Source organism: Argopecten irradians, chromosome 11, assembly GCF_041381155.1.
Source record: "Argopecten irradians isolate NY chromosome 11, Ai_NY, whole genome shotgun sequence".
Taxonomy (NCBI): Eukaryota; Metazoa; Mollusca; class Bivalvia; order Pectinida; family Pectinidae; genus Argopecten; species Argopecten irradians.
This window is the reverse complement of record NC_091144.1, coordinates 19,651,594-19,663,949: the sequence shown is the minus strand read 5'-3', so window position 1 is coordinate 19,663,949 and position 12,356 is coordinate 19,651,594. Positions and strand designations below refer to the sequence as shown.

The 12,356-nt window shown below is 36.3% G+C and overlaps 1 protein-coding gene across 1 annotated transcript in view; it reads left to right on the top strand.

The window, feature by feature from the left end:
- The window catches only part of LOC138334928 (cytoplasmic polyadenylation element-binding protein 2-like), a 28,740-nt gene that overhangs the window by 7,760 nt on the left and 8,624 nt on the right, over positions 1-12,356 (top strand). The window contains exons 2-7 of the mRNA XM_069283790.1: positions 331-430; positions 1,420-1,587; positions 2,423-2,512; positions 10,396-10,514; positions 11,477-11,591; positions 11,956-12,137. Of these exons, the coding sequence (XP_069139891.1) occupies positions 331-430; positions 1,420-1,587; positions 2,423-2,512; positions 10,396-10,514; positions 11,477-11,591; positions 11,956-12,137 (774 nt within the window). The remainder of the gene's footprint in view (positions 1-330; positions 431-1,419; positions 1,588-2,422; positions 2,513-10,395; positions 10,515-11,476; positions 11,592-11,955; positions 12,138-12,356) is intronic.

The following is a 12,356-nucleotide window of genomic DNA, read 5'->3' as shown; positions in this document are numbered from 1 at the left end:
TACCAGTAAGGAAATACATATTGGATGTGATTTGATAAGGATTTGGCTAGAGGAATGATATTGAATTAAACTGTCTTTATTCAGCTGAATTTTTGCTGAAAATGTTTAGCGCTGTCAAAAAAATACCAAAATATAGAGATGGATGCTGATGATTATTGATCCACATGTTGGTGGCGCTGCAGAATGACGGCTATTATCTTCTTGAATTCTCCTTGAAATGACTTTCGCTTCATGATCCAAGGTTCTACTTGTATTATCAGAGAAATCCCTAGTGTCCTCTCATCTGCTATTGATTTTACTTATATTTATGGCTTGTATCTTTTTTTTCAGGATCGGAGTGGTTCGTATGATAGCATGAGATTTTCCTCATTCGAGACCCAACTTTTAGATATCATGAGGTCTACTGGAGATCCCAATGAAGCTCTTAAAGGTTTGTTGTACCTTGATAATGACATAAATCATTGTTACATGTCCACCCACATCCTCCTTATTCGGTAATAAATAAAAATGAAAAAGTGAATTTGTTATCTCAAGGTTATCAGTACTTTGGACTACCAGTATATATATACATATATATAGTTTTGCACTGTATGCTGCCTGTCCTTCCATCCTTCCTTTCACACACTATAATGTCCAAGGTTTGTCATTTACATTTGGCCAATTAAAAAAATATTCATGTTTCCAGTAACAACCTTTAAAAATGAAGGGTCAGTAGGTAGGATTTATTTTATTTTAATTTTAAATATTTTTTCCTCTTCATCCCAGTTTCTTGCAGTAAAAAAAACTAAAATAAAATTTATTCAACCTTATATTAACCATGGATTTGAGTCCCAGGGTATTATTGATGTTTTAAATTGACAGATTCATCAGAAAGTGTTAAAAAAATATTCTAATTTTGTGCAAAACTGCCAAAAATAAGGTTGTTATTTGCTTGCTGGATGGCAAAACTGAGAAAAAGTTTTTGAGTAGACACCGATTTTATAGGGTATGGCCTTATATTCATAGAACATATATACTCAAGTAATTATAATTGGATTGCCATGGCCAATATTGAGGTATCAATTTCTTGCTGGAATATTAGTAGGTCACTGTGACCTAAATTTTGACCTTTGAGCTACTTCAAAGAAAAATTGTAATTGAAACGTTAACATATTGGTTATCATGGGTAGTTTACATTACCTACTAAGTGATCGGTGCAAGCTTCAGCTTAGTTAAATATTGTACGTTTTGTTCCATATTCTACATTTATGATATGTGCTGATAGTAGCTGAAATTCAGAAAAATGATTTAAGATATCTCCTGCCATTAAGTATTAAAATGTATTATATTACTTTGATATCAGCTTTGGCCAAAAAATGTAAGATATCAATGATGTAATTTACATGAGAAATAATGATAATACTATGTTTGTCGTTGCAGGTAAACCTACATTCGGCTTTGGTGAGGGTCTAGATGAGGATGGCTTGGATCAGTCTGGTGGGTCATTTCACGGGGGCTCCCAAGGGTCTCCAGGATCACAGGGGGAGCGGATAGAAAGGTTCTCGAGGAAGGTCTTTGTTGGAGGTCTGCCACCGGACATAGATGAAGGTAAACCATTCTTATTGTCATTAGATTATTAGTGTAACTGGAGTTCCTGAAAGATACCATTATATATGTTGCAACAAAGCAAAACTATGTTATTCAGTAAATTTGACTTATAGTAGTCTTCATTGATCATGCCAGGTAGGTAGAGTTTTCCTGTAGGAGCAATGTTTCAATTGAAACATAAAAATTTTGTTCTTAAGGTTACTTCACTTTCATTGCTTCATAAAAGTTATCTTGTTATATGCTTCAGTACACATCTAATTTTAATTCAACAAATGTTACATTGTGGACCTAGAATTTATAAATGTTACAAGTTATATTTTACATAGACTTGCATAGAAGTGATAGGTTTATAGTCTTGCTGCTAAAGACAGTCATGATTGTATATATAGCTATGAATTTAATGCACAACTGTTTAGTTATGTTATTTAGTTTGTTTGTTGTACATGATTCGCCACAAATCAATAAAGTCTATTCGATTTCGGATACAATATGGATTTGAAACTAAAGATGAGCTAGAAAAAGTTTGATAGCCTGCTCATTTTTAAATCAATAATGAAAATAATTTGAACAAAATACTCTTGAGAGCTGCTGTACTATAAACAATAGGTGAATGTGATTAAAATGCATTACTTTAATATGCAGGCATGGTTTAGCATAAATTATAATATCATATGGAGATATTCAACTCATGACGTTATTTTGTACTATTTTATATTGTATTTTTTGCAGTTTTAAATTTTGTGTGTTACAACAGCATATACTTAACATACATTAGGGAATATATTGTGTAGCAGTTTACATAACAAAAAATATGGTATTTCATTTCTGTTTTAAGAGGAAATAACTGCAGCTTTTAGAAGATTTGGTGCCCTTGTAGTTGATTGGCCCCATAAGGCAGAGAGCAAGTCCTACTTTCCTCCAAAAGGTAGGTTATAACATCATTATTTCAATCCTAAAACTTCAGTCTCCTAGAAACATATGAATCACAGCCAAACATCTCTTGTTAACATCAAATCAGTAGGACAAACTTTGAGATATCAAAGTATACATGTCACCATATTTGACAAAAAAAACAACAACAAAAAAACACATCCTTGACCCTGTAAGTATCTCCATGCCAAGTAGGATCTCTTTTGACTTTCAGTCACATAGAATTGATCAAAACTATTGATGCTTCAAATCTCTACACATACTAACTAACTTAAAATTCAACACAAAGGTCTTTTTATTAATAGTAAAACACAATTTTGAAAGATTACAACAATATGCTGAAAACAATTGGCTGTCTCATTCATTGCTGAATGCTGTTATCAGAATATCACTGGCCTCGACCCATGACACACATACACTTTCAAATTATTGATCCTTCAACTTTTTGATGATATTAAGTTAATTATTACCATGTTAAAACCTATGAGTATGGAAACGTAGCTACCAGATTTTGAGAAACATGTTGACTATTCCCAGTGGTTTATACAAGTTATAACATAGTAAATATAAAAAGAATGTACAGAGAGTACAAATTTGAAATTATAAAACTGGCGAGCAAAACATCAATCCTGTTATGTTTAGTATACATAAATACCATGTGAGTTGGAAGGGTATTATTCAGTACCAATATGTTTTGTTACTGAAGTACTTATAGAAGTGATAATTGATGCTACGTACCCACTAATTAGATAATAAGCAAAGACTTCAGTAGGATTCAAAGTACAGCACTTGCCAGTTATTCACTTATCATTTTTTATATCCCAAGGAGAATATATTATATACATATATATAAGTATTGCAAGTTAAATAGAAATTTGAAATGATTGAATTGGCTATTGATTCAAGAGAAAAATACAGGTTGCATGTAACAAAGTATTGACTACAATATTGAAGGTTGTGAGCAAAACATTTTGTAGTGAGAGCTCATTGATGTAAATCAATGTTAAAAGTGTTGAATTAGTGGATTTTACTTCCTCAGTACAATTGTCTAGTACTGAACTACTGTAGCGGGCTACGTTAGAACTACAATGAATTATTGATACCCAGTATACAGTTGTGAGGGATCATCATGTGTACCAGCTAGTAATACCAAACAAGTGCTGTAATACAGTCCTATGATTGAACAACTTCTAAATTGATTTATTCGTTATTAGAGAGTAATCAAGTATTTCTGTCAAGCTTTTTCACTTGATAAATATTGCTCAATTAACAATTGTGGATAATTACTGTCACCTAATGTTTTATGGGCTCTAAAGAATCCTGCTGTATTAATTGGTGTGTGCTATTTGGCTGCTGACACCGGTTATGGAATGGTATATGATTGGTAGCATCTGGTGAAATAGGATCCTTCACTAGTGGTGGTTACCTCTGTGTGCTAGCGATATTGATTGTGGTCCTATTGATTGCTTCCTATTCACTGGCGAGATCTAGAGACTACATCTGTACATGGGGATCTTGTGGCTTCAGCACCCCATAAATCCTGCAAGACAAGCAGCTTGCTCGGTCCTAAGTACATAATCCTGGTCAAGAACATGTGTACCCTTATCATAATGTGATAACCTTGTTAATTACCAAGGTAATAACAACTGGTTCAATATCATTGGAGTTGATTCGATATTCCTCTGATATAAGCTCCACAAGGTCTGCATCACAGTATACATGTGATTGCATATAGAATTTGGAATTTTGCCATACATATATGTAGCAATAGGAAATGCAAATTTGATTTTCACATCTAGTGTAACAGAAGAGATAGTCTTCATACAGATATTTTCTTTATATTTTAAGTCTCAATATTTTAGTTGATGTGGTAGATTCCCTATATATAATCAACATTTGACAGGGCTCAGGGATAGCAGATGACTTCATCAGGTTTAAAAGAACAGAACGAGAAAAATAAACATTTTCATCCAGGAATCGAACTCTGGTCTCTGGTGCGATAGCCAACATGTCTATCAAAGCAACTGAGCAAAAGAAGCATGCTCTGTCAGCTGACTGACTTTGTACACTATACAAGCTACACTGAATTGCCTGTTTCACAAAACTGAGATAGAATCTCTGATTGACAGACTGACAATGCCTTGTGTCCATGCTTAGTTCTTCTTTTCATTAATTAATGAGATTCATGCTTTGTACATAACAAGTAGTTCAACTTTTGTAGATCTATACACTTGTAAAAGCATGTTGGGGTTAATTGATGCTCTTGTTTCTACTGCCCTAATGTAATGAGGAATATGCAATATTGTGGAAAGTTGACAATAATTTTGTACTGCCAACCACAGATATACAGCAGTCTCCCAAAATAATGAGGATATATGCAATCATCACATTTATATGCATGCATATCACAAAGTCTTACTGTAAGACAGTGAGTTGAATTGAAACTGTTAGTTTATCCACAAATATGGAATAAATCTGCATTAATATTTCTAAAGTTGTAAACCACATTGTTGTTTCTTAGTGAAATCTGAATCTGTCAATAAATTAAAGATCTATATAAACAACATGCCTTGAATAATATAGGAATTAGGAGAACCATATGTTGCATCTTTACAGGATAGTTTTCCTTGCATGATCATATATATAGCTGTTGATGGGGCAATAAAACACATGTTCTCATTTGATGATATTCATGTGTTTGGAGGTAGCTTAATGAAAGTGGACGACCACAGATTTGAATGCATTTCTAAGTTAAATCTGCCCCCCCCCTACGTATACAGCCACACACACACACACACACACAATAAATGAGATGTTTTGTGAAATAAGTGTATCAGTCAGTGTATTTCAATAATGCTATAATTGTATTTGTTAAATTGTCTAGAGCTCTGAATTTTAGGCCAAAAAAATCTACAATTCAAATTAACTTGAAGTGAATAAATCACATACAATTGATATTATGCCTGAATCATTATTGATTTTATAATTTTGTGAAACAGCAGAGACACTAAGTGGATTTATTGTTTATACTGTCAATACAAATTATGGGCAACGTGTCTAGTACAGGTATAATGGTATCATTTAAATTTCCCGAGGGAGACATTCGGTGGAGGATAAGTGTTATGGATGGATATGATGCAAACCCAGTAATTATAATGTACCTGGCGCTGGTGTATAACATCCAACCATGATGAAGTAATGGACTGCAAGGTAGTGAGAATCAAGGGAGGAATGTGCTATCAAGTACCTCCACCACATTGATTCATACCATTGTCCTACATGTGTCCGAGGAGGCCGTGTATAGATGAGAATATTGCCTTTGGTGACTATTGATGGCCATGTTATGTGCTTCTAATCCCCTAGTGGGATGGACAATACAAGACATGATTACAGACCCCCATAGTTCCTTTTATTCCTTGGAGGATAACATCTGTTTCCCTATGTAAAACTTATCTTGTGTTTGATGTAAAAATAGATTTTGAGCATCCAACAACATTCTTGTGCTTGCTTCAGTTCTATTTTTAGCCCAGCTAATCCATACTCTCACTATCATAATGAAGCACTTCCTCCCAACAACCAGGTCACACTACAGATCCTTTAATTTATAGTCATGATATTTGCTTTGTCAAACTTTCAGGCAAATAAATGTGTAGCTGGGATCCTGTATCTGTGTCTAGAAACAGGATAGAAAAAGAAAACAAAAAGTATATGTGTTATTCATACATGCTAATCACTGGTATTTAGCAGTGGTAATAGGAGAAGTAGTGTTTATCTTCAGGGTCGGTTCATATTCAGACATATAATTGGTGGTAATATTTTGGCAGGGGAGAAGTGTTTTAGGCTTGATTATGTATGTAGTGGTGTATATGTTTAGGGATGGAGCTGACAATTAACGGGTGAAATACTGTTCTACTGATAACACACACCTGACATACATGTGATTCATACAGTTATCAACCCTCACTTTCATATGACAGCCACAATTTATGATGTACATTGTCATATCACATATTTGACTGGAAGACATCAAGTCTTAATTAACAAGTTTAGTGTAGCCGTAGGCTCACTGCTACCTAATAGCACATACATATGATGAAATTTCAAATCAATTATTACTTTATTAATGAATATTGGTGTTAATATGGGTGAGAGATGGACCCATATCAAGAACAATGATTAAAAATTAATGGATATTGGTGCCAAGATGTCAATGAATATCAGGCTGAAATCCATTCAGAAATGTACTGAGTCACACATATATGTCAGTACTACCTGGTATTGGGTCCTTGGCAATATCAAAAGTACATGTACATGTACTTGGTCTAGTTTGAAGTGGTCTAAATTATTTTGCTAAACTTCCAATCAAAAGCTAAAGTCATTGTTTCCCTGTTTGCAATTTATATATAAATTGTATAGACTTGCAACATCTATATAGTATATATGTCGCAAATGGGTATCTGCATGTTTGCATGCACTGAAAGAAATTACACTATCGATTACACTTGACAAAACTTGATGTATATATATCGGTAATCTGGAAACCTGGCTATACCGGACAAATATTCTGGTCTCTGTGACAAATGGTTTAGACAAGTGATATACTGTATGTGTGTGTGTGTGTGTGTGTGTGTTGTGTCTCCTTGTGATAGCAGTAATATAAGTATATTTTATAGTGCTATTTGTCTGTAACATACAGATAAGAATCATTGGTTTCATAGACTAACATCCTATTATCATCCATTGTCATTTAAGGATGTGTCATGTTTAGAAAGTGGAGTAATATAATAAAGGTGGAGTACCCAGAGAAAAACCACCGACCAGCAGTCAGTACCTGGGAACAGCCCCACATGGGATTCAAACTAGCAACCCAGTGGTGGAGAGTTTGTGATTATAAGTCAGGGCATCTTAATTTTGCCTGATTGATCATGCATATCTCATTGAACTGCCAACAGTGGAAGAGTCTGTTTTATGCTATATTGGTAGAACATGAAATCTTTTATAGTATTTTGTAGTTTTATTTCCTTTAGTGGTGTCACTTGAGCTCCCATTCATAAACTGAATATATTTTGCTTGATCATATGACAGTGAAATGATGTCACCAAGTTCAGTGCACCATCACAACTCAGTCATAATAGATGTATGCCATTGCATTAATTATTAAAATAGGAGTAATGCTCTGAGTATGAATTGCAGGAGGTTTTCCATTAAATAAACATGTAAAGAAAATCAATAATTGATCAGGACAGTGTTTATTTGATGATTTTGATTCAGTCTGCACTGGTGTATTCAATGTACATGACACTAATTTTGTTTTGTTCATTGTGATACAAGAATTACACACCAGTCTCCTTCCAGTAGGAACCACACTGTTTAATGCTAACCCCCTCCCAACACTTGTTGCTGGGCCCCTTGCAATATTACCCAAACCACTTATGACTGGGCCCCTATCATTATTACCTACACTGTTTAATCCTGGCCCTCCCAATATTACCCATAATACTTGTTGCTGGGCCCCTCCCATTATTACCCACACTGCTTATTGCTGGACCCCTCCCAATATTACCCACATTGCTTATTGCTGGGCCCCTCCAAATATTACCCATAGTGCTTATTGCTGGGCCCCTCCAAGTATTACCCACACAACTTATCGCTTGGCTTTTCCAAATATTACCCATAGTGCTTATTGCTGGGCCCCTCCAAATATTACCCACAGTGCTTATTGCTGGACCCCTCCAAATATTACCCACAGTGCTTATTGCTGGGCCCCTCCCAATATTACCCACAGTGCTTATTGCTGGGCCCCTCCCAATATTACCCAGAGTGCTTATTGCTGGGCCCCTCCCAATATTACCCAGAGTGCTTATTGCTGGGCCCCTCCCAATATTACCTACAGTGCTTTTTGCTGGGCCACTCCCAATATTACCCACAGTGATTATTGCTGAGCCCCTCCCAATATTATGCACAATGCTTATTGGTGGGCCCCTCCCAGTATTACCCACACAACTTATCGCTGGGCCTCTCCCGATATTATCTATATTGCTTATTAATTGCTAGCCCTTCAAATATTACCCACAGTCCTTATAAGTGGGCCCCTCCCAGTATAACCCACACTACTTATTGCTGGACCCTGCCATTATTACCCACACAACATATCACTTGCCCCTTCCAATATTACCCACACTGCTTATGGCTGGGCCCCTCCCAGTATTATCCACAAATTATCACCGGGCCCCTCCCAGTATTACCCACACAACTTATAGCTGGTCCCCTCCCAGTATTACCCACAATACTTATGGCTTGGCCCCTCCCAGTATTACCATCACAACTTATTGCTGGGCCCCTCCCAGTATTACCCACACAACTTATTGCTGAGTCTCTCCCAATATTATCTACAGTGCTTATTGCTAGCCCCTCCCAATATTACCCACAGTCCTTATTGCTGGGCCCCTTACAGTATTATCTATACTACTTATTGCTGGGCCCCTGACATTATTACCCACGGAACATATCACTGGCCCCTCCCAATATTACCCACACAACATATCGCTGGCCCCTCCCAGTATTACCAACAAATTATCACTGGGCCTCTCCCGGTTTTACCCACACAACTTATTGCTGGGCCCCTTCCAGTATTGCCCACACAACTTATTGCTGGGCCCCTTCCAGTATTGCCCACACAACTTATTGCTGGGCCCCTTCCAGTATTACCCACACAACTTCCAGTATTACCCACACAACTTACCGATGGGCCACTCCCAATATTACCCACACTGCTTATGGCTGGGCCCCTCCCAGTATTACCTGCAATACTTATGGCTGGGCCCCTCCCAGTATTACCCACAATACTTAAGGCTGGGCCCCTCCCAGTATTACCCACAATACTTATGGCTGGGCCCCTCCCAGTATTACCCACAATACTTATGGCTGGGCCCCTCCCAGTATTACCCACAATACTTATGGCTGGGCCCCTCCCAGTATTACCCACAATACTTATGGCTGGGCCCCTCCCAGTATTACCCACAATACTTATGGTTAGGCCCCTCCCAGTATTACCCACAATACTTATGGTTGGGCCCCTCCCAGTATTACCCACACAACTTATGGCTGGACCCCTTCCAGTATTACCCACAATACTTCTGGCTGGGCCCCTCCCAGTATTACCCACAATACTTCTGGCTGGGCCCCTCCCAGTATTACCCACAATACTTCTCGCTGACGGAGGTGTTCCATGGCCAGCTGTTATGATGTGATCAATAACTAGTGTTTGTGTTGACGATTCACTTCAATTTGAACAAAGCTTCAGTGTGGACAGAGGAAGCAGGCATTGATTCTAGACCCCAAGGATCAGGGCACAATATACAGCTAAACACTGCAATTTGATAGATCAATATACTGTGATGGAAGTCATTTCATATTACATCTGTTGTGCGGGGTCAAGGTCATGAGAAGGACTCAGGCTCAGTAGTGTTTTGATATTTTATATACACCACTGTAATTATATGAAATAATGTGTGATAGGCAAACAGTTATAAAAACTTAGCTTATATTCTTCATAATGATATTGAAATTAAAATTGTAAAAAGGTCATCATATTCATTGTTAATATAACATTTATTTAAGTTATTCTTCCTACAGATTCTTTTTGAAAACCCTTTAAAATCATAGAATGTTGGAAAAGTGGGCTTAGCTAATAGCTAACTTTTACTCAAGGTTTGACTATTTCTGTCTTGCCTTCAACAATAGGCAAGGCAGGTGAAACTAAGATGTTGTTCAAATGTTTTTTAGCCGGCATCGTGATAAATTTATTCAAACTGTTAAAGCATATGTTGTGGAGTCTGTTGTAGTGATAATGATTTTCCTTTCTCATGTGTATTTCAGGTTACTGCTTCTTACTGTTCCAAGATGAGATGTCTGTCCAAGCCTTGATAGAATCGTGTATTGTAGATGATGACAAATTGTACTGGTGTGTTTCCAGTCCTACTATGAAGGACAAACCTGTAAGTTGTGATGGAAATCAATCAAGTCAAAATCCAACTATCATTGCAAGAATTGATTACTGTAATTAACCATTTTTTGTCGATTAATAAGATGTTTTTCTTTCCAGAATCCGGTAAATGAATGTACAATTAAACGAGAAAAAGGCAAAACCAAGCTTAAGTTTAACAGTGATATTTAGCATGATCAATTGAAATTGTTAAAAAGAACATTTGTACTGACTTATTTTATTTTAAAATAGTCTGGTAGGTCAGTAACACAAATAGGTTAAAGTGAACAGTCGGGCAAGGATGGCTAAAGTCGGTAAAATGGTGTGAATGTGTCCAGTATAATTTCTTATGAAATGGAAAAATAAAATCTCTCGTCAAAATCTGTCTGCTTACGAAGAAATTAATTTAAAGTATGCAAATTCTAAAACGTCCTCCCGGCTCACTATGTTCGTGGTTACATTTCCACGCAGCCTCGCTTTCAATGCTTTCAACTTTTCTTTACTTTAATGGTCAGAACTGGGAAACTAAGCAGAACTTGACCGTCGTATTAATATGTGAGAACTTTTGGAAGGCCAATGAACACATTTAGACTGGTTTTCTTTGACCGACTATTCACTTTAATGCCTTGTGATACTGTTCCTTGACAATATGATATTTTAGGGTTCATTTCCCATTAATGGTTTAAGTATTATATCAAACTGTTCCTGTCTTAGAAGTATAAAAGTTAAAATATGTGAGAAAATAAATTAAAAAGTTTTGAATCCCACTGTAGTAGTATTGTATATTACAGAGTTATCTGCCCTTGTGGGTAGGTATTGGTATTGTGATGTCATCTGTTTGCAATCGTTATATCATACTTTTTAGAGAAAACGACACTAGATTTCGTTCACAAAGTAAGGGAGGTAACTATGTAATATGGAAAGATGGAATATGTAATGACGAGGTTTCTAACATGTAACTATGATGTATTACAGGTACAGATCCGGCCATGGAATTTAAGTGACTCTGACTTTGTGATGGACGGCTCTCAGCCACTTGACCCGAGGAAAACTATTTTTGTGGGAGGCGTACCCCGGCCACTAAGAGCAGGTAGGTTTTGCAAACTTTCCATAGTCGATATTGTTCTACAGGTAAAGTATATATACATACATATATACCTTGGTGGTATTTACATGATCATTTTTAATTTGTTATGCTTCGTCCATACTTGCTTTGGTGTATATGGACACAGTGGTATTTCTGTAAAATAGACATTCCTAGTTCTTTAAATTCCACAGAAGTAACATCATACACTGTATCCAAGTTTGATTACATCCTTTTATCATATTGAGGTCTTAAAAGACTTATTTCATTTATTGTTGACAAAGCTTGCAAAACATATGAATGTTTTTAATACGGCTGTAGACTATTGCTGAAATGATAATCTTTTACTAACATAATTGTTTTGTTACAGTGGAGTTGGCCATGATCATGGATAGGTTATATGGTGGTGTGTGCTACGCAGGGATCGATACGGACCCAGAACTGAAGTATCCAAAAGGGGCAGGGCGGGTGGCATTCTCCAATCAACAAAGTTACATTGCTGCTATAAGTGCAAGATTTGTCCAGCTTCAGCACGGAGAGATAGACAAGAGGGTATAAATTAACATTCTCTTAAATATCAATACAAAATGGTGATACGCAGATACCATATATTTTCTCAATATCAGTAGTCCTAGAGATAGATAGATCAATTATGTTAACTGAAATTTTTTATATATACATGGTTTTGTCACCAAGCAATATTGTAATTAGAAATGAAAACTTGATATAAATTATACCAATCAAGACTACATGATAACAAAGAAGTTGATG